We start from the raw sequence: 23,802 nt of genomic DNA, 5'->3' as shown, positions 1-23,802 counted from the left end.
TTTTTTTTTTTTTTTGAGACAAGAGACTCGCCATAGCTAGCTCTGGTGGACCTAAAACTCACTATAAACCAGGCTGGCATCTAATTCACAGAGATCCACCTGCCTCTGCCTTCTGAGTGCTGAGATCAAAGGTGTGCTCCAGCACGCCCGGCCTGTTTCAACATCTGAAAAAACAGAATATCTCAGTGAGCCTATTTTCCAAGTGAGGTTCAGGTAAAAAGATGCACAGGTAAAAAGATCTACTCAAATTGCAAGAAGACACAACATATTTTAACAGAAAAGGGTAGAGAGCTCACTGACCCATATACACCACCTTCGGGAATTACCATTTATTAAATTTTGGTATACTACCAAAAGAAGAATCTCTATAATTATCTGAAAAAGCCATTTCAAACTCATTCAAATGTTCTTCATATACACCAAACAAAAATAAATACGAAAACAAACTGAATGCAAACTCAGGAAAATCCAGTTGCTTTCTATTACACAGGTAAACGTTTTCTCAAGAATCTTTAAAAGAAAAGAAATAAAGATTATCTTCACAAATTTCTTGGAAGGAGGAGGTAAACAATTACATTTCATGAAACATGTTATATATGTTAATATTCATGACTATATGTTTATACAAAGTTTGGTACTAAATGTGACATACTAAATAAATTTAAAATTTGTCAATTTTGGTTTGTAATGTGGTAAATGTTGCTAGATTAAACTCACATAAGCAACAGCTTACTGGAGTTAAAAAAATTAACAAGGAAAATTGAGTCCAGAAAATCAAAAAGAACTGTTCAGGAACTGTTGGTATGGATAATAGGCTCTAGATAGAGACAAATCCAGGTTGGGTTAAATCTCAGGACTTCTCACTGGTGTGGAATGGAATCAATATTCTCACATGCGTTTAACAGTGGCTTGGGGATAAAAGAGCAATAACACAAATTTTCTCCATGAAATAATGCATTTAAAGTGCCTGACAATGTGCTTAACAAGCAGCAAAATGATAATGGCCTCAATGACTTCCAAACCAACACCATGTAAGAATGAATGACCACAAGGCAGCCTGGCACATGTGCACGCATACATGTTATTGGGCCTTGGCCTTGCCAATCTCTTTTCTTTCCTGTTTGACCTGGTCCAATCCCAGCCATCACTGATCCACAGAGAAGCCTAGCAGTCTAGGAAAAAGACTTTCACTAAGCAATTCTTCAGCTCCTTCCCTTTTCTACAAAATCCCCTACTCCTGACCAACTGACCACATTCTTCTTGCCTATTTCCTCAACTATCCATAAGACAAGTGAAGTGAGCATCTTCAGACTGTGATCTTGAATTCAGACTTAAAGTAATTTCCATTATTATGGTAATATCACTAAAATAAATTGCCTGGCAGAGAAGCCACCTATACCTCAGTTCTACAGAATAAAGCCAGTAAATCTCTCCAGTTCACCCTCACCACACTGCTATCGCCCAGACACAGGAAGAGCACTGCTTGTCAGCATGCTGTAACGGTATTGGATTCTCTTCAAGGATATTTCACGTTACTTCAGACACTTGGATAAGTCATAATCCAATTCTTCTCCAACATTATAGCCAAAGTCTTACTTCAATTTGGCTCAAAGAAAATTAATTTCTTTCTCAGACGACTGCTCCATTTATAGAGTTTTAGGCTTATATAAAAACTCAAAAACAAATTCTTCATTTGACAGGGCCAGCTTAGAATGTTATCTTGGCAAAATCCAGCATTTTAACCTTGAAACACAAGCATATGCCACGCTTTTGTTTTTTGTTTTTTTGAGACAGGGTCTCCCTATAGCCCCAAATGGCCTGGAACCTACTGTGTAGACCAGGCTAGCCTCAACCTCAAGGGATCCACCTGCCTCTGCCTCCTGAGTGCTGGAATTAAAGGCATGTGCCACCACATCCAGCACTTACTATTTTTATTTTTATTTTATGTGTATGAGTGTATTGCCTGCATGCAAGTAAGTGTACCCATGTGGTGCAATGTCCATGAAGATCAGAGGAGGGCATTGGATCCCCTGATACTGGAGCTACAGACAGCTGTTAGCTGCCATATGGGTGCTACAAAACAAACCTGGGTCCTCCACAAAAGCAGTCAGTGCTCTTAACCACTGAGCCATCTGTCCAACCCTGACAAACAGATTTTTAATGTAACTCTTCCTTTCAATTTCTGCAAATCATACTCAATATCCTAAGTGTTGGGGTCATTTTAGGGAGAGAAAACTCATATTGTATACATGAACTTCTTTAGGAATATATACTGTTGTCAAATTATGGCCAATATTCTTTGCAACAAGCCTAACACAATAACTATTAGACATTGAATATCATGCATTCGATCCTATACTGGGTATTTTATTCCTATGAGCTATAAGCATTCTTACCCTCATTTTAATGGGTAAGAAGTAAATTTAGGTCATACAATAAGTGTAGAGAACTCAAATAATTTATTAAAGGTCAAATAACTAAACAAGGGTCTGTGCAAAGGTATGTATCAAGATCTCTTTTCATATGACAAACAGGTACCCAATTATCTTTCTATTATCTTATTAAGTTTGGTTTTTTTTTTTTTTTTGTCTTTTTGAGACAAGCATTTCCCTGTGGCCCCAGCTGGCCTCAGACTTGGAGATCCGCCTGTCTCTGCCTCCCAAGTGCTGACAGTGAAGGCATTCACCACCACACTCAGCTAAGAATATTTTTTAAAAACTACAGATCATAGCATCCAAAAATTCCTCATGGTAATAACTGCTAATTTTTATTAGTAAGTAGTTCTTTAGACTGTTTTCCTATCAAATGAGGTCAAGCCATTAAGTTGGCAGAATAGAGAATGTGGTTAAGTTTGGGTCTTCAGGATAGGCAAAGAGGGCAAAAATGGTGTATGGCTTCACTCAATGTTAAGTTTGTGCCAGTAACTGGTTGTTCACAACCAGACAATGAATCCTGTGCTGGTTAGCTTTTGTCAGCTCGCCACAAACTAGAATGCTTGGGAAGAGGGAACCTTAACTGAGAAACTTCCTCCATTGGATTGGCCTTGACCATGTCTATGAGGCATTTTCTTAATAGCTAATTGATATAGGAGAGTCCAGCCTACTGTGAGCAGTATAGGTAGGCCGGGGCTGTATAAGGAAGGTAACCAAGCAAGCCAGAGAAGCAAGCCTGTAAGCAGCATCCCTCGGTGGTCTCTGCTTCAGTTTCTGCTCCAGTTTCCTGCCTTGAGTGCCTGCCCCAGCTTCCCTCAGTGATGGACTGTGACCTGGGAGTTGTAAGATGAATTAAACCCTTTCTTCCCCGAAGTTGTTTGGGTCACTACTTTATCACAGAAACAGGAAACTGAACTAGAGCACATCCCCATGAATTTTTCTGTACCTATAGCCAAACTTCGCATAAAATCTCACACAGGTGGTGGGCAAGGGAGTATCTCAGCTGGTAAAGATGAAAGAAGGAAGCATCTTTCAGCATGCCTGTTGTATCCTAAACAACAAATCATGCCAATTGCTTGCAGATTGCACAAGCTCTTCTTTTCAACCAACTTTGTATTGGAAATTAACCTCTTGCTTTGGTATTTGATGGTCAATTTGACATTATCTCAGTAATGTTTGAAGAAATTCTTTTCAACAATTTGTAGAAGTTCTGGCTGTAATTTATGTCACCACCTTCAATCAAGAACTGCCAAGGCATAGGGTTAGGCCATAGCAAATGGAATCTAGTCCCTGCTGCATAAATATCAGGTGTTTCCATTTCCTAAGTTTACCTGTCCAAGTGTACTAAACTACCACCATCACCTTCACCCTCAAAAGACAAGCCTGACTCCTTTAATCCCAGAGTCCTGATTATCTTAATTCCTTTCAGAAAAGGGCTGCCAGCATAAGTAATTTAGAAAAAAGTCCTAAGTATTTTGAGCCAAGGCACCTGGCCCTATAGCTGTGGGCTTCCTGCATTTCATGCAACCTTCGCTGGTCTTTAATTCTTTTCATCTGTAAAATGAGAGATTGGACAATCCTTTCTTTCAGTTCTAAAATGATGACTCTGAATCATCCTATTATAGGCCATTCTTCCAGATGAAGGAGAAAAACAGTTTTCTGAAAACTTTGTTCTAAAGGTGACAATGCCAATGCCAATGATACAGGGGTCAGAGGATAACTTGTAGGAGTCAGTTTTCTCTTTCCATCTACCATGTGTGTCCCAGGGATTGAACTAGGTCATCAGGTTGGCAGCAGGATCCTCAACAGCCTGAACAATCTCCTGGGGCCCTTCCCCTCACTTATACAGAGAAGTCCCAGGTGACAAAGGCGAGGGTCAAAATTCAGAGACACACATACACAAACAAGATGGGATGGAGAGACAGCCCAGCAGGTAAGAGCACTTGCTGCTCTTCCAGAGGACCAGACCTCAATTCCCAACACCTATATCAGGTGGCTCACAGCCACCTGTAACTCCAGTTCTAGGAGTTCTGACAATCTCCTCTGGCTTCCGTGGGATACCCACACACACGTGATATAAGCACACAGACATACAGGGATACATATATAAACACAATAGGAAAAAAAGACACAGAACAGAGACCCAAATTTAAAAACAAACAAACAAACAACAAAAAAAAAGGACTTAAATAATTTGTCCAATGTTGAACAGATACTTTGGCTCATGCCTGTAATGCTAGCACTTAGGAGACTAACACAGGGAATTGCTGTGAGTTTGAAGTCAACCTGGGCTACATAGAGAGTTCAAAGACAGTCAGAGCTACAAAGCAAGGCAAATACTTTGAAAACAAGTAAGAGTACAAAAAACTTTATCTGGTATCACTCTGTTTTGGACAGACTATAAGGTACTACACATTATGCCATCCTAGGAATAAGAGGAAATGTAATACAGTTCTTATTTTTCTGAGGCAAAGCAACCATATCATTGCATGAAAGGAACTCTCAGAAATGATTAGTGCAGAGATTCCCTGAGCTTTATTTCCTAGAATGGGCCATTTCATGGTCTCTAGAGTTTGGTAGGTAGGAAGACACTCAGAATGTGTATGAAGTACAATGAGGTGGGGTCAGGTGACATCACTTCAGTTTCTGTACCCTTGTGAATGGAGAGAAATTAAAGAAAGGTGGATAAAACAGTTTCAACTAACCAGCTTAAAGACTGAGAAAGTTCTAAGGATCTCAGGAATATACCGACTCTTAAATGTTCCTGAGTTGCCAGAGAATTATCACACATACACAAAGCCAAGCACTTGTCACAAACTGCCCATATATACTGCATGCAAGCAAATAAACACAGAATTGGTATAAATATCACAAGTCAAGGACTATTTGTCCTGTCTTTATTGATTCTCACAGTTAGTGATTAGAGGTCTAACAAAGGATTCCCTTTCACCTAAATCTTACTCTTTCAATGAATATAGAATCTCAATTCTTTAGATAAAATCAGTCATTTTCTAAAATGTCCCAAAATGTTAGAGCTAACATGCTAAAGGGGTACACTTACCCAATGTAGTTTGTTCTTAATGAAATTTCCAGTTCTCTTAACACTTGTGTAGATTCCTGAACACGCCTTCTGAATTTCTGTAAAACAAAATATAGTTTAGCACCTGCTGCTATGGCAGTTTATAATAAATTTCACACAATGTTTATCTTTTCTACTAAATTAAACATCTCTCATTTACTATAAAACACACAAATCTTTGTGATAAAAAGTAACACAGAAGAGAGAACCAGGAACATTTCTTTGCCATGTAATATACTTGAATAATTAGAGTATGTCCTTACTCCACATATACAATAATATTTACCAATATATCTATTTGTCAGGGGGCCTGAAAAACACCCCCAATTTCAGTGGTTCCCAGGGGAGCTTAAGGACTCAGGACATAATAATGCTCATGGAACTGATGTATTAAAACAAAACAATGAAAGGTAAAACCAGTCAGGTATGGTGGTGCACGTATGCAACATACAGAGGCAGGTGGATCTCTGTGAGTTTGAAGCCAAGCTGATCTATATAGGAAGTCCCAGGCCAGCTAGAGCTACACAAACAGCAAGGCCTTGCATCAAAATGAAGAAATAAGTAAATAAATAAGCAATATTTTTATTTTTAAAATTTGAATTCATTTATTTTTTTAAACTATTTATTTAAAAACCATATAATTAGAAAAAGCATTTCATGACAACAGCATTGACATATTCAATAACAATTTCCAGAGCTAAGATGCATCTGTTTCAAGATTGGCTGTAAAATTTTAGGTTTACAGTTGAATTATTACAGTTATACAATATTGTATGCAGTATAAACCCTTTAAGACATAAAATTAAATAAGGTTTTAACCTTTAAAAAAGATCTCCATTTCATTATTAAAATATATAATTTCATACAAAAAAATTCATTTTTAATGTAATTGACGCTAAGATGTTTGCACACGTGTTTCTAATCTGTATTTATCTGATTATTACAAGTCACAGTCAGTTACTTTCTGAGCTCCTTGGCATCTGAGCATGGATTTAAAGTCATCAGGTAGATTTCAATGGTAATGTTTTTCACATCTACTAATTATTAAGGAGCAAATTTTTATCCTTTGAAGGATTATTATACAGTTATACAATGTTGAACTCACTATAAACCCTGTAAGATATAAAATTGAATGAGATTTTACCCTTTAAAGAAGATCTCCATTTTAAGATATGCTGCTCTCTACATTTTTTAATATTATTTTTTATTTCTTTTTAGAAGAAGCATATCATTACCACTTTAACATGCCCAATAACAGTTTCCAGAGCAAAGACACAGCTACTTAAAAAGTAGCTATAAAATTTCTAGGTTTGCGGTTGAAGAAATACACTTATACAATATTGAACTCAGTATAAGCCCTGTTAAGACATAAAATTGAATGAGTTTTTAACCCTCAAGAGAGATCTCCATTTCATTCTAAACTATACTGTTTCATACAGAAAGACTCATTGTTTTTCCTACTGAGATATTGGCACATGCATCTCTAATCTGTATGTATCTGATTATTATTAGTCATATTCATTTGCACTCAGATCCGTGGCGCCTCTGTATGCCTATAAAGTCATTCAGTAGATTTCAATGGTAATATTTACCACCTCTACTACTTAACATGACATAAACTTTTATGGTTCCTCCTCAAATATAATACATTTTTTTAATTAGTGGATTTTTTTTCTGTGTGTGTATATCACACAGAACATCCCGAACCATCTTATCCAACTATACACCCAATTCCCAAACGGAACCCTCCCATAGCCTCCCTCCCTGCACTAGGGCCCTTATACTCTGTTATCCCTGCTACTGTCCACTGTGTTGTCGGAATACCAGCCATTCCCCACTACTTGTCCATCTGGCGAATCGAGTCCACCTAGAGATCTTTATTTTAGGAAGGTCAGCTGTTCCTCATCTATCAGCAATCAGTTGTCAACATTCCTTTAGATAAGATTGGGGTCTGCTGTATATTTTCGCAGTTCTATGCTGGGTTACTATCTGGGAGTCCCTTGGGAGTCCCTTGGGCCACCCTGGCCAACAACTCAAAAGAAAGTATCTCCTTTCTGGCATTGTTCGTTCTTATGTACCTTAGCTACACATATGGACTCTTAAAAAATTATATTGGCCCCTTTGAACTTTGGATATACATTCCTTTTGGGTGTTTAAGGCCATAGAGTTGGCCCAGATAAACCAATTTATCTTTACTCTTAAGGTCATTTGAGGATCTGTTCCTGAAGGGTCACATGGGCTTGGGAGGAGCCCCTGGCTCTTTTCTTTTACCAGTTCCACCTATGTGAAGATAAGTCAAAGGCCCTGCTAGACCTTGGCTGGCTTCATTTGGAAGCATGGAGGAAATGATTCCTGTGTTGACCCTCTGCTTCGCAGACTGAACACGGGTTCATGTCCATCTCCTAGGATCTCCTCAGCCACCCTGATCAAGAGGACAGGTGACACACCACAATTACAGGACATTTTCACAGATGCTCAGAGTCCCCTGGAACTAGTGGACCTACAAGGACAAGGAGCAAAACTGTCCTTTATGTCCCTCTGACCAAATTATTATAGACCTCAAAGTATGTCTGTTAAACATCCAAGAAAGTTAGTTCCACAAGTCTGGTACTTTTAATTACTGTGGGTCATGTGGATAAATCTTGGGCAAAGACTAATTGTTCTCAGATAAACCATACCTAGACATATATTCCTTGATCTGGTATGTATAAAATTGTCAGTATAATGTTGGAATAATATGGTTACCTCTGGTTTTTAAAACTAGTTAGGCATTATTTATCTCTTGCATTGTCTAATCCCTCCATCACGGTTTCCCCAAATAAGGTGCCCCCATTTTCCCCCTTTCTCCTTTCTCCTATGGTCCTACCTCTCTTGAGCTCCTTCTTTCCTTTTATCCCATGGGTTCCTTGTATACCATTCCCTCCCGCCTGCCTTAAACTATCCCAATTTTTATCCATATCTCCCTTATTAAGGCCTGTTTCCTACTGTTCTTCTCTTTCAGGACCTTACTTTTCATTTACCTCCCTGTTTCCTTTCCATTATCCTGGATCCTGTACTTATGACTGGATACATACTCACTTTTCAGGGATTGGTTCTAGGATCCACATATGAGGGAAAACATATGTCAATTTTTTTTCTGAGTCTGTTACTTCACTTAGTATAAGTTTCTAATCCCATCCATGTACCTGCAAATTTCATGATTTCATCTTTCTTTACTGCTGAGTAAAACTCCATCGTATAAATGAACCACATTTTCATTATCCATTCATCAATTGAGGGACAATTAGGTTGCTTCCATGTCTTAGCTATTGTGAAAAGAGCAGCAACAAACATGGATGCACAAGTGTCTCTGCAATAGGATGAGTTCTTTGGGTATATGCCAAGGAGTGGTATAACTGGGTCAAATGGTAGGTTCATTTGTAGTTTTCTAAGAGTTCTCCACGCTGCTTTCCACAGGGTTTGAACAAGTTTGCAGCCCCACCAGCAGTGGATGAGTGCTCCCCTTTCCCCACATCCTCGCCAAATTTGATATCATTTGTTCCCTTGATCTTAGCCAGTCTGACTGGGGTAAGATGAAATCTTAAAGTGGTTTTAATTTGCATTTCCTAATTATTAGTTATGTTGAACATCTTTTAAGGCGCTTCATAGCCATCTTTACTTCTTCTTTTGAGAACTCTCTGTTCAGTTCCTTAGCCCATCTTTTAATTGGATTACTTTTCTTCAGTCTCTATTTTTTGAGTTTGTTATATATTCTGGATGTTAAATCTCTGTCAGATGTGTCGCTGGTGAAGATTTTCTCACATTCTGTGGGTTTTCTCTACACTTCCCTGGTTGCCCCCTTTGATGTACAGAAGCTTTTTAATTTAAAGAGGTCCCATTTGTTGTTTCTTGACCTTGTTTCCTGAGCAATTGATGTCCGGTTTAGAAAATCCTTTCCTACACCTATATCTTGTAGGTTTTTCCCAATGTTTTCTTCTAATGGTTTCAGAGTTTCAAGCTTTACATTGAGGTCTTTGATCCATTTGGAATTGACTTTTCTGCAAGGTGAAAGATAGGGGTTTAATTTTATTCATCTACAGAAGGAGATCCAGTTTTGCCAGCACCATTTCCTGAATATGCTGTCTTTCTTCCAGTGAATGTTCTTGGCCCCTTTGTCAAATATCAGGTGGCTGAAACTGCATTTACTCATATTTGGATCTTCAATTTTGTTCCATTGATCTATGGGTCTATTTTTGTGCCAGTATCATGTTGTTTTTATGACTATAGCTCTGTAATACAGTTTAAAATCAGGTATAGTAATCCCTCCAGCATTGCTCTTAGTGCTCAAGGTTGCTATAGCTATCCGAGGACTTTTGTGCTTCCACATGAATCTTAGGATGGTTTTTTCAAATTCTCTGAAAAATTTCATGAGGATTTTGATTGGTGTTGCACTGAATCTATAAATGACTTTTGGTTGGATGGTCATTTTCACAATATTAATTCTTCCAATCCATGTGGATGGGAGGTCCTTCCATCTTCTGATATCTTCCTCAATCTCTTTTCTTAAAGATTTAAAATTTTTAGTGCAGAGGCCTTTAATGTCTTTGGTCAGGTTTATTCCAAGCTATTTTATTCTTTTATGCAGCTATTGTGAAGGGGAGTGTTTCCATGTGCTCTTTCTCTAATTGCCTGTTATTGGTATATAAAAAGGCTATAGACTTTTGTAGGGTAATTTTGTAACCTGCCACTTTACTGGATGTGTTAATAATTCCTAGGAGTTTTCTGGTAGAATTTTTGGCATCTCTTAGATATATTATCATATAATCTGCAAAAGGGATAATTTGATCTTTTTTTCAAATTATTACTCCTTTAATTTCCTGCTCCTCTTATTGCTCTTGCAAGAGTTTCAAGAACTATGTTAAAGAGAAGTGGAGATAGTGGACAGCCTTGTCTGGCTCCTGATTTCAATGGGAATGCTTCCAGTTTTTCTCCATTTAGAATGATGTTGGCTGTGGGTTTGTTATATATGGCTTTAATTATGTTGTGGTAAGTTCCCTCTAGTCCAATTCCCTCTAGGACTTTGAACATAAATGCATGTTGAATTTTGTCAAATTCCTTCTCTGCATCTATTTAAATGATCATGTGGTTCTTGTCTTTGAGCCCATTTACATGATTTATGACCTTTATTGACTTACGTATATTCAAACATCCCTGCAACTCTGGGATAAAGCCGACTTGATAATGATGGATGACTTTTTTTTTTTAATGCATGTCTGTAGGCGGTTTGCAAGTATCTTGTGAGAATTTTTGCATCTATGTTCATTAAGGATATGGGTCTTTGGTTTTTTTTTTTGGTTGTATCGATACCTGGCTTTGGTATTAGAGTGATGCTGGCTTCATAGAAGGAATTTGGTTTATTTTGGGGGCATGAAAAGCTGGTTCGTCTAAGCTTCCAGTTCTCTCTTTTGATTTTATATTGGAGTTGCCAGATTGCTTTTGTCTTCAGGAGTTCCCACAGAGGCCCAAGTCAGATGAAGATCAGATGTGCTCTCAGGCTTTCTCCTACTTTAGATATCCATCCATTTCTTTTAGGTTTTCATATTTAGTAGCATATAGGTTTTTAAAGTATTCCCTTATAATGTTCTGTATCTTTCTGGTGTCTGTTATGATGTTTCCCCTTTCTTCTCTGATTTTGTTGATTTGGAGATGCTCTTTCTTTATTTTCGTTAACTGGGCTAGCGGTGTGTTAATCTTGTTTATCTTTTCAAAGAACCAACTCTTGTGTGGCAGACAGGCTTGAGCCTAGGGTGATATTGCAACTGTCAGGGTCACGTTGTTTCCCGGAAGTCAGGTTCTGTAATCTGAAACCCAGTATGCTAATGAGGCATCCTACCCTCTATTCTGTGATAGGACGTTAAGTCTGTTATGCTAATATGATGCTAAGTATGTTATGCTAATAAGGCATCCTACCTGCTGTGCTGTGATTGGACCACCACCCCTATATAAGCTTGTGCCTTCCTCCAATAAAGCAGACCTGTGTTCCTGAACATGGTCTCCTATGTCTGAATGCGGCTCTGCTGACACAATCTCCTCACCAGCCCTGGGGTCCAGGATCAGGCAGAAGCAGTGACGGCAGGAGGCAGCACCGGGCAAGCAGAAGAGTGGCCTCAGCCCAGGGCAGGCAGAAGAGCCCAGGGCGAGCGGACGAGCAACCTCAACGCCCATGAGAACAAAGGAGCAGCACCCAGGAGAACAGAGAAGCAGCCGCCGCTGGCGGTGACCACACTCTTGGATTCGATGATTCTTTGTATTGTTTTGTTTCAATTCCATTAATTTCTGCCCTGATTTTTGTTATTTCTTCTTGTCTGCTCGGTTTGGGTTTCATTTGTTGTTGCTTTTCAAGTGTCTTGAGTTTCAATGTTAAGTCATTTATTTGCGTTCTTTCCGATTCTTTAATGTAGGCACTTAGAACTACAAACTTCCCTCTAAGGAGAGTTTTCGGCGTGTCACAGAGATTTTGTTGTGTTGTATTGTCCTTTTCATTTAGTTCCAGGAGTACTTTTATTTCTTTCTTAATTTCTCTTTTGACCCATTCATCATTCAGGAGTGTGTTGTTTAATCTCCATGTGTTCCTTTGGTGACTAGACCTTCTTCCAGTATTAATTGTAAGCTTTATTGCATTGTGGTCTATAGAATTCATGGAATTATTTCAATCTGTATTTGTTGAGGTTTCTTTTGTGCCCCAGTATAAGGTCGATTTTGGTGACAGTTTCATGGGGCACTAAATAAAGTATGTCCTTTGGTGCTTGGGTGGAATACTCATTAGATGTTTGTTAGGTCCCTTTGATATATGGTATTGTTTAATTCAGATGTCTCTCTGTTGACTCTCTGCCCTGTTCACCTATCTAATGGAGAGGGTGGGGAATTGAAGTTCCCTACTGTTAATGAGTTGGGATTAATTTGGGTCTCAAAGTCCTGTAGTATTGTTTTGATGATGTTGGGTGCACCAGAGTTTGGTGAATATATGTTCATGATTGTAATATTTTCTTGGTTTACTGTTCCTTTGATCAGAATGAAGTGGCCCTCTTTATCTCTTCTGATTAGTTTTAAAGTCTATTTTGTCAGATATTTGAATTTCAATGCCTGCTTTTTTCTTAGTACCATTCACTTGGTATCTATTTTTCCATCCTTTCACCTTAAGATAGTGCCTGTCCTTGAAACTGAGATGAGTTTTTGCAGACATCAAAAAGATGGATTTTGTTTCTTAATCCATTCACCTAGTATGTGTCTTTTGACTGGGGAGTTCAGTCCATTAATATTTAAAGTTATTAACGAAATATGTGTATTGAATCCTGTAATTTTTATTTCTGTTTACATTCTTGATATAGCTGTACTTTTCCACGATTATACTGTCATTGAATTTCTTTCCGCAACCCCTTGGGTATAGTCATTCCTATCTTCAGCTCTTTGTATTGCTTCCAGAACTCTCTGAAGGGCTGTTTTTGTGGACATGAATTCCTTCAGCCTATTTATGTCATGGAAGATTTTTCTTTCCCCTTTGACTATAATAGACATTTTGGCTGGGTATAGTAATCTGGGTTGGCATCTGTGGTCATTTAAAACTGGGAATACTTTGGTCCAGGTTCTTCTGGCTTTCAGAGTTTGCACTGAAAAGTCAGCTGCAATCCTAATGGGTTTTCCTTTATATCTGTCTTGTTTCTCTTTTGCAGCTTTCAGTATTTTCTCTTTGTTCTGTATGCTTAGTGTTTTTACTATGATGTGCCATGAGAGTTTCTTTTCTGGTCCTGTTTGTTTGGTGTTCTATATGCTTCTTGTATTTGTATGGCTATGTCTCTCCTTAATTTTGGAAAATTTTCTTTTATGATTTGTTGACGATCTGGTCCATGCCATTATCCTGGGATTCTTCTCCTTCCTATATGCGTATGATTCATAAGTTTGGTCTTTTTATGGTGCCACACAATTCCTGCATATTCCATTCTTGTGCTTTCTTAAAGTTTTCATACTTTTTGCTTGAGTGGTCTAGTTTGTACACTTTATCTTCCAGTCTTGATATTCTGTTCTCCATTTCATTCATCCTATTGGTGAGGCTTTCTCCTGTTGTTTCTATTTGGCTTACTGAGTATTTCACTTCCTTCTTCATTTCAGCCAGATTAGTCTTCAATATTTCTAGCTCTTTTCTGAATTCATTCAGAAGTTTATCCCTATCTTCCTTTAGTTCTTTGATTTCTTTGTGTGTTCTTTAAATTCACTGAATTTAAGTATCATGTTTCTAACTGTTCTTTTAAGTTCCATGTCCTGCATTATCTATAGGGGGTTCTCACTGTACTCCTCTAGGGGACTATTGGTATTTGGTGGGGATATGTTATTTTGGTTTTTCATGGTATTATTTTTTCCTTCTGTGATTTTGACATGTGTATTTCTTTTGTAGTTTCTGATTCTTGTGTGAGACTCAAGCCTTCCTTTGTTGAGTTTTGTTCTGCTTATTTTTGTAGACTTGTGTGCCTTTGTGGATTACTTTTTAGACATGAAAATCTGTTTGTTCTAGGCTTCAGCTTTTCTATTTTGATTTTATATTGGAGTGGCCAAATTGTTTTCACTTTTGCCTTCAGGAGTTCCCACAGAGGCTCAAGTCAGATGAGGATCAGATGCTCTCAGGCTTTCTCCTGGTCTGGATCCCTCCAGGAAAGATTTTGGCCTCAGGAATTTGGGAGTTGGACTGGCCTGGGAGCTGGGCCCAGCTGCAAGGGGAGATGGGGGCGGGAAGAGGCCCCAAGGACTCCTGGGGACTGCACTGAGGAACTGGGTTGGTCTGGATGCAAGCAATCAGGAAGCCAAAAGATCAGTCCTAGCACCCAGGAAAGAGGCTGGTGGGTTGTGCAGCCCATGGAAGCAGAGGGAGGTTAGGGCAGGACCAGGTCCAGAGGGCTCCTGGTGACCTGGCGAAGGAACTGGGTCTGTCCGGATGCAAAGGATCAGGAAGCAGTGGTGGTCCCAGGCGGAGAGGTCAGCCCTGGGGTCCAGGAAAGAGGCTGGCGGGCCGTGTAGCCCAGGGAAGCAGAGGGAGGTGAGGGAAGGACCAGGCCCAGAGGGTTCCTGGGGACCTCGAGAGGGAACTGGGTTGGTCTGCATGCAAAAGAACAGGAAGCAGTGGTGGTTCCCCATGTGTCTGGGGTGCCAAGACAAGAAATGGGACAGGACCCAGGCTAGGAGGAGAGAGGGGCAGGGAGATTGGAGGGTGAACGAGGCTGGGGGAGTCAAAGCTCAGAGCACACAATCGACATACCCCAGAGAGAGGCCGGCCAGTCGTGCAGGCCCAGGTAAGCAGAGGGAGGTGAGCAATAAATAAGATTTTTTAAGAGGCAAAACCCGCAAAGAGAAAAGGTGCATATACAGGAAACCATGTATAGGCTTTCAAAGTGTCCCTTCCCAAGGGAAGAATGCATGATAGCAATCATGTGATGCCAGTCACATGTGATGCAGATCACATGTGATGGTGGTCACATGTGATAGCTGATACGATACTCAGCAGAACTTGGTGGCCAGGGTTTTCATCAGGTGCTGGTCTCACTGGCATACTACACCTTGCTCAGGCAACAATTCCAGGCTCCCAGCCAGACTGAGTCAGGTATTCAGCATAAACTATGTTGTTTTCATAAATGATTTGGGCACAGTAAGCTGTCTTTAGATACTATAAATGAATTCTAATGCCCAACCTTACAACGTAGACCTTTTAAGGATGGTAGTCGGACTCTGCCATGTTGATTCTTCTCTGTTCAACTTAACATGTTCCAAAAGCAAGCATGCAGAGTTAGCCCTTCCAACTACTCCTCACCTGGAAGTTTAGTTGTCTTGGTTTGTGTGTACATGTACATTCCCAGAATACCCTTCCTCCCTGTCTTGCCTATCAAGATCCCTCTTCTTTCCAGAACTCCCCCAGGTCTTCTATATATATGATACAATATGTCACTCTAGTCTCCTGAGTCTAAGTAGTCTCCAAGATACCAATGGGCTGGTCTTGCTCTCCCTATCATTTCTCTGGAAGACAGTTTCCTACAGAAAACATCTGTTTCTGGTGACTAGAGCCTTCTTTCAGAGGAGCTTTCTCTACAGGTCCAGGCTGTCTGTACTAGGAGCTGAGCCACTCAAGCTTCTCTTCCTACTCACTGGAAAAGGCTTTGCGAATTCCAGCTCAGGATCTGAAGAACCCTTGTGTTCTGCTGCCGCCAAATGCAGTAAGAACAGAGTCCCACATTTCCAGGCCACTGATAATAACTCCCACAGCTTCAGAGTAACAAGATCAAAGGACTAAAAGGAAAAGTTTGGGAGGGAGGATTCCAGACTGTGGGCCTGCAAGAGCTATGCCACATATATGGGAACCAGTGGCCCAAAGGAAACCTAAAACATTGCTTGGGTCAGTGTTGCCCTCCTCTACAAGTCCCTTCCTTATATTCTTAAAGTCTCTCCATAACTGCCATGCCCCAAACACCCTAAAAATATCTTCTTGGGTTTTCTTTTACAATCAAGATAAGACAGGATATAGAAAATAAAAATATCCCAAATATGAGGAAAAAAGGTTAAATATTCCCCTCTGCTGTCAAGATAAACCTAAAAAATGCCACGGACAGCTTGAAACACCCTGGATTGCTTTCCAGCAATGAATATACTGAGAATAGAATTTGACAGGGAACAGCAGTAGGGCAGGAAGGTTGGCCAAAGACTTCTCTCACTCTTTAAAACTCCTGTCTTGATAATAAAGATTAGGAATGGAGTAGAAAGCAGTCAATGGGCAGGTGGGAAGTTCTACACGTTGGATATAAAAGGGAAAAGAAAGGCAACATGACATTCTGTTCTGCATTTGCCAAAGGGAACGTAGGACCTGTGGTCACATAGCTGAGGAAGCCATTCCCATGTTCAAGCCCTAAGTCTGAGATTTCCTGCACAGGTGGCCTTTAGAAAATAGCTTAGTGTTCTCAGTTACTTGAGACAGGTCCCCTGCAGCCTCTAGGCTAGTTTTTAAGTATTCCTTATGCTTCAAGGTTCTTGATGCTTCCTTATGCTTCCCTTAGACATGTTATTATCTATAAGAGCACCAGCATAGTACTGAGGACAGAGTACAGTTTGAAAGAGGATTAGCTGAAGGACATGTGGAGAGAGGGAAGGAGAGGGAGAGGAAAAGAGAGGGAAGAGAAGAGAAAGGAGACAAGACAGTCATGGATGATAGGTAGATGATAAACTGATCGACAGTTAGACAGTCGAACAGATAGACACAGAGACATAGCTAACAAGGCAACCAAATCAAAACCCTGAGCCAAGTGTAACTGCAAGTTCAGATAACAGTCACCGTGCATTGGCCATGCTGGGCACTATACTTCTCCAAGAGCCTGATGCTGGGGCAAGCTAAACTGATTTCACCCCTGTGTTGTATTCTCTGGGGAACAGTTCAAATTTTCAGCTGGATTCTGGAATGCAGAGAAGTCTTGGCATCCACTTCTCTACACATAAACAATAAGTGTTAACACTTTGCACTTCTAAAATGCATCCGGAATGCTTCAAAAGAAAACCATGCACCTGGGGACCAACTCAGAGGAGCCAGCCAGGCAGGATCCAAGCAGTCTATGTTCTCCCTTTCCTCCCAGATACAGGAGTGCCAGCAATGATCCAGTGAGGCAGCTCAGTCTTGGGTGAGATACACAAAAGGTTTCTCCTCACAAGTGTAGCACCAGCAAAGGACCAGACTCCTTTTTTCATGGTCTGTAGCTTCTGTTCATGAACATGAACAGAGCCTCCCCCAAACCACATGATAATAACACTAGTTGATAATGAAGAAGCCTGTTTATGGAGTTCTGGCCTCAGAGACACCTAATTTAGGCTCTTCCTTCCCTGCCCTAGAGGGTTTCATTTAAAGCTATTTAGAAGAAAATCTAAGCAGAAAATGCTTGAGGGTTTTTTAAAGAGAAAATTAAATATCTTCTATTCATTTGGACAAAAAGTAATGAATGAAGTATTTGAGGATACTGGCCACAGTTAAAGGAAGCTGCTCAGCCAGGACAGTCTGGCTAAACTGATTTGAACTCTCCCCAACACCATACCACAGCTGAGAATTTTAAGCTCATTTTAACTGTAAACCATGCCTTATTCTGAACAAATCTCCTTTTTTTTCTGGAGCTTAAGCATTTCAATTCTGTTGTGTGGAACAGATCCTTCCCTACTGCCAACTCCTGACAGAAATCTTACTACAACAGGAGGGCTAATCCTACATCCAGTTGAGTTCTCCTGAGCTGAATAATGGATCTTGAAAGACAAGTCACAGACCAAACAAGGCTATTCAGGTGGACACATAGGTCAGGGCGGAAATGTCAGGAATGAAGGTCCACGGGGCAACCAATAGGCCTGTTCCTCTTTATTAAGGGATTTAGGAGGGAGCAGACTATTTAATGAAAAGCTCCTTGCTTGTTTCTGCATGGTTATCTTTGATTCCCCCTGAGGGTATGGAGCTGGGAGCATATGCAGCCATTTCTAGGAGTATGGTTATTTTATGCTTTCTTTCCTCAATATGAAAGCAGTTAATGTTTCTGGAATGGAGTGTACTCTGCATGACAGGAGAATTCATTCAGTCTGTATACAGATGTTGGTATTTTGACTCCACTCAGCTCAGGACAAGTGTGCCTACCACTAGTGGAGTCCTAGGCTATCATCTATAAAAAACAACCTTTAGAAACATACAACACTCTAGGTGTCCCGGTACAAACAAAGAGTATAAATTAAAACACCTAATTTTTGCTTTCTTTCAGATGGGGTTATATATTTTGTGTATGATGTCAAAACTTCATAGTCCTCCCTAACCTATAAAATTAAGAGCTACTCTATTCTCAGATAAGGAATTAAGTTAGAGAAACTAACAAGAAGTAAGCAGCTATCTCATTCATGGGGGGGCAATAAAATCATATTTCAGAGGGAAAGAACCATTAATAGGGACATTCACAGAAGATGAGAAAAACTATGTCACGTTAAAGAACTTTATAGCAAAGAGCCAACAGTGCAGAGCTCCATTTTCTTTTTAACAATTTTTAAATATATTTTATTATTTTTATGTGTACGAATATATTGTCTGCATATAGGTAAGTGCACCTCTGTTGTGCAATGCCCGAGGAGGACAGAAGATGTCATTGGATCCCCTGGAACTGGAGTTACGGACAGTTGTTAGCTGCCATGTGGGTGCTGGGATTCAAACCTGGGTCTTCCGCAAAAATAACGAGTGTTCTTAACCACTGAGCCATCTCTCCAGCCCTGAGATCTACATTTTTCAATTCATCACCTATAATCCCTCTTGTCTTCATGGTAATCATAGGACAAAGATGCAGGAAACTTCCCAAGAAAATAACAGCCATTTTCCTTTCTTGAACTTTTTTGAGGGATATGGACAAGGAAGGTTAGGTAGAAAATGAAGAAAAGGGGAGAACACAGGAGGAGGGTAGGGATGAGGGGAAGAGGGGGAGAGAGAAAAAGAAGCAGTGTGAGTCAGGAGTCCTGGAAACAGTGCTAACCAAGAAAAGTGTTTTCATTAGTCATCCACTGAAACAAAAGAGAGAATTCAGCTTGAGAAGCCTTGAAAACAGAGTTGTGGAAGGTCACAGGGAAGACAGCACTATCTGGTGAAGAGCATCTTTACCCATCAGGACAGCTCTGCCCTGAGCCATCCCAGAACTGACCCAGCCTGCAGGGCTGTGCCAGGCTACATGATTAACCACAAGGCATCAGTTTAAACTAATTGTACAGCTTCACAAAGCAGGGCTTGTTTGTAAAAGAAGAGACAGTTCAGAATGGAATCAGCTATTCTTTCCTAACCTTCTTGGGGGCAAGAGCAAGGGCTGGGGCCACAGAAGCTGATTGAAGTATCAACACAGGATATGAACAGACAGTTGAGATGACAGAGAGAGCCCCAGTGATTTTCTTCAAGGGTCTGGAAATGCATCCAGGCATGAAATACAAGTATTGCATTTTCAAGGCATGTTCTGCTAAGGGCATATCCACCTCTGGACTGAACACACTGGTCTGCATAAATGGAAATAGCAGTGATTAGGAAACAGCCCAGAGGTACATAATTCTCATCTAGTTTTAAACACACTTCCTTAAGTGTGGGGTTTTTGCCCTTTGTCTTCTCATGTTGATAAGACTCTAAAGTCTGTTTTATTGGAGCTCTGGCAAAACTTATGCCAAGGAAAGTGTCTTCTGTTGCAGGAGGACTCTTGTTCACTAATGAGGAAGCAGCAACCAAGAGCGGAAACACATCCACCTTACCTTCCTGGTTACAGCTGGATCCAGATAGCCTTTGAGCTTTTGAATGTATGTATGGGGAGGGTTCTTCACCTGGAATCGTTCCTGTAGGAAACACAAAAGTCAAGTAAACAGCAGGAAAGGTACAAAGGAATGATACAGCCAGCCACAATGGCATTCACAGCATGCTACTGACCCATTGCCAAAACATAACATATCCCCAGTATGAATGTGGCTCTACACTATGTACTATTAAAAGATTTGTGTTTGTTTTTATTTTATGTGTATGTTTTCTTTTTTTTTCTTTTCAGTCTTTTTGAAAGAGGGTCTCCCTGTAGCCCCAGCTGGCCTAGAACTCACTATGTAGATCAGGCTAGCCTTAAGCTCACGGAGATCTGCCTGCTTCTGTCTCCCAAGTGTTAGGACTACAGGCATGTGCCACCACGCCCAGCTCATATACTATTATATCCAGTCTTTAGAGATGTGATCTCTGCACAGGAAGAAAATAACGCTGACAGAAATGTAGCACTTCCCTTTTATAACACAACTAGTCAGTGCTACAGTGGATTTGAATCCATGTTCCTGCAAATACTGAGTATAGACTGCTTCCTCTGCAGGCCCTGCAGCTATCACCATGGGGACCATGCTTTGCCAAACCTGTTTCAGATCCTCTTTCAACAAGTCTTCAGTCTAACGAATTCTTTGGGAATCTTCCATACTGGCAATTTTTTCACTTTGGGATATTTATCTTATCTTTTAAAAAAAATAGCCAGATATGAGTCAAGACTGGATAAAACTAATTTGTTTCAAAATGAGCATGGGACCATATGTGGGGGTATGTACACATGTGTGTATACTATGGTTATTGGGCTTCTAAAGCAGCTCCAAATTAAAATACCGAAAACGGTTTTACATCCACAATTTGTTTGCCTATCTGCCCCACACATTTCAAGATGATCAGCATCAAACACAAGAGTGGAAGACTAAGGCAGAGAAGTTTGTAACCAGGAAGGGAAACTCTAAGGCAATGCGGACCTAAGTACTTATATAGGTCCTGGCTTTATACCATTTAACTGTTGTTGAGATCCTCAACATTTTCCGAATATATGTTGTACTTTACATGGAAGAAAATTTAAACAAATCAGCACTAAGGGGATGGTTCTTATCATGTTCTTTCCTACCTACAACCCAAAAGACGGTTTCCTAGTGATTCTTTCTAGTATTTTTGCTTACTCTATGATGGAATTTTCGGTATCACAACAATGACAATCGGCCAGCATAATTAAGCAGTTGTTTAATCCACAGGAATTTGTATTTCTGCTGTGCATGGTGGCGCACACTTTAGGCAGAGGCAGGTAGGTGGCCTTTGTGAGTTCAAGGCCAAGGTGGTCTAAATAGTGAGTTCCCTGCATAGTAGGACCCTATCAGATAGACGATAGATAGATGATTGAGTGATAGATGCATAGACTGATTGATAGATAGATAGATAGATAGATAGATAGATAGATAGATAGATGATAGATAGATAGAAGATTGATAGATGATGATAGATGATAGATAGATAGATAGATAGATAATAGATTGATTGATAGATAATTGATAGAAGATGATAGATGATAGATAGGTGATTGATAGATGATGATAGATGATAGATTAGATAGATGATAGATAATAGATAGATAGATAGATAGATAGATAGATAGATAGATAGATAGATAGATGCTAGGAAGGAAGGAAGGAAGGAAGGAAGGAAGGAAGGAAGGAAGGAAGGAAGGAAGGAAGATGGATGAGAACCACAACATTCTTCCTAATCTACTCAGGTCTTGCTTGGTTATAGACTTAAAAAATTGCTCAACCAGGAGTGGTAACTCACCCCTTTAATCCTAGCACTCTGAAGGCAGGGGCAGGCAAAGCTTGGTGAGATGGAGCCTGTTCTACAAAACAAGTTCCAGGCAAGCTGGGGCTACAGGGAAACCCTGTCCCAAAAAATAAATAAATAAAATAAAATTGTTGAACAACTTCTTTGTTATACTGAAAATATAATAGCACTGACATATCTATTAAAATATGATATACTTTAATATTTTATAATAGTGGAATGTGGTTTGTGGTGAAATAGTAATATTTTCTCTTCATTTAAAAATGACCATGGTGAGGGCTGGAGAGATGGCTCAGCGGTTAAAAACACTGGTTGTTCTTGCAGAAGACCCAGGTTCAAATCCCAGCACCCACATGGCAGCTAACAACTGTCTGTAACTCCAGTCCCAGGGGATCTGACAGTCTCTTCTGACCTTCGTGGGCATTTCACAACACAGGTGCACTTACCTACATGCAGACATACACACAAAATAAAAATAATAAAATTTTTTTAAATGACCACAGTGAATATTATAGCACATAAACTATATCTCGATAAGGTTAAAAAAAAGTGATCCATACTATTGGAATGTTAGGCAAACCTTTTTTTTTTGGTCTTTTTGAGACAAGGGCTCCCTTACTGTTGCTAATTATAACCAAAAATTTTCTAACCTGAAATCAATTTCTAAGTAACAGTTCGTTAATATTTGAAATTGCTAGTGGCATCTCTATGTCTGTGTTTGAAGTCACATATGTATGTACATATATATGCATGTGTATATTGTCACTTAATTACCATAGTGCATCAGTCAAGCAAGAGCACTACATTTCTGAGAAAAAGAAAACTCTGAAAAGGGAGCTGATGAAATGAATCATGACTGCCAACCTTTATGCAATGATCAAAAATTGATGTCAAATAGATACTAGAATGCTAACTTAAAATATGTTTTTAAGGGGCTGGAGAGATGACTCAGCGATTAAGAACAGCGGCTGCTCTCGCAGAGGACCCAGGTTTGACTCCCAGCACACACATGGCGGCTAGCAACTGTCCATAATTCCAGTTCCAGGGGAATCCAACACCCTCCTTCTGACTCCACAGGCATTGCACGATACGGATACACTTACACACATGCAGGCAATACACTCATGCACTTTTAAAAATACATATGCTTTTAGGGGACTGATAAGATGATTCAGCAGTTATGAGTGCCTCCTGCTCTTCCAGAGGACCTGAGTTTGGTCCCTAGTACCCACCTCAGATGACTCAAAACTGCCTGTAACTCTAGCTCCAAGGGATCTGAATCCTATACACCCTCTTCTAGCCTCCACAGACACCTACACACACCTATGACATATACACAGGCAAATATACACATATATACACAAATAAAAATAAAAACAAATCTTTAAAATGTTTTCCAAATAAATAATTTTAAAATCCACTTTTTATAATTCCAGGTATTCATATTTTTAAAATCATAATGATGGAAGTCAGGCAAGGTGGCACATGCCTTTAGTCCAGCACCTGGGAGGCAGAGGCAGGTGGATCTCTGTGAATTCAAGGCCACCCTGGTCTACATAGTGAGTTCCAGGAGAGCTGGGGCTACAGGGAGACCCTGTCTCAAAAAGACCAATAATATTCGAATGATGACTCAAATTTTGTTCCTTCTGCAGTAAGGAGCAATATATATCTCTATATACAAAGTCCCTAATACATGAGGCTCAGCAAATTATAATTCTGGAGAGTGTACTATTTGTTCTAGAACTTGAAATCTGAACTTGTAAATACTTTTTGTTGTTGTTCTTGTTGTTTTAGGTTATATCTTCAAAACAGAAGGGCCAAACTCATTAAACCAAAAACAAAACATTTTATTGAGAAGTGACTCACAGGCCTTCTCAAATACACAGAGCTACAGTTGTCTTTCCTTAAGATATGAAATTATGGGCTGGCAAGATGATGCAGTGAGTAAAGGTGCTTGCCACCAAGTCTGACAACGTGAGTTAGATCCCTAGGATCTACATGGTAGAAAGAATCAACTCCCACAAGTTGTCCTTTGACCTATGTGTATGTGGCGTCCCCCCACCATAGGTAGGTAGGTAAGTAGGTAGATATATAGATGAGATATAGATATAGATAAATGTATATGGAGAGAAATTATA

The 23,802-nt window shown here is 39.8% G+C and overlaps 1 protein-coding gene across 2 annotated transcripts in view; it reads right to left on the bottom strand.

Moving 5' to 3' along the window:
- The window catches only part of Fmnl2 (formin like 2), a 330,610-nt gene that overhangs the window by 107,634 nt on the left and 199,174 nt on the right, over positions 1–23,802 (bottom strand). For both annotated transcript variants that reach the window (XM_008832871.3, XM_017798092.2), the window contains exons 3-4: positions 19,810–19,890; positions 5,494–5,570 (exon numbers count right to left, since the gene is read on the bottom strand). In XM_008832871.3, coding sequence (XP_008831093.1) covers positions 5,494–5,570; positions 19,810–19,890 — 158 coding nt within the window. The remainder of the gene's footprint in view (positions 1–5,493; positions 5,571–19,809; positions 19,891–23,802) is intronic.

This window comes from Nannospalax galili, unplaced genomic scaffold (assembly GCF_000622305.1).
Source record: "Nannospalax galili isolate Female #2095 unplaced genomic scaffold, S.galili_v1.0 scaffold376, whole genome shotgun sequence".
Taxonomy (NCBI): domain Eukaryota; kingdom Metazoa; phylum Chordata; class Mammalia; order Rodentia; family Spalacidae; genus Nannospalax; species Nannospalax galili.
Note: the sequence above shows the minus strand (reverse complement) of the source record. Positions and strands in the feature narration are given on the sequence as shown.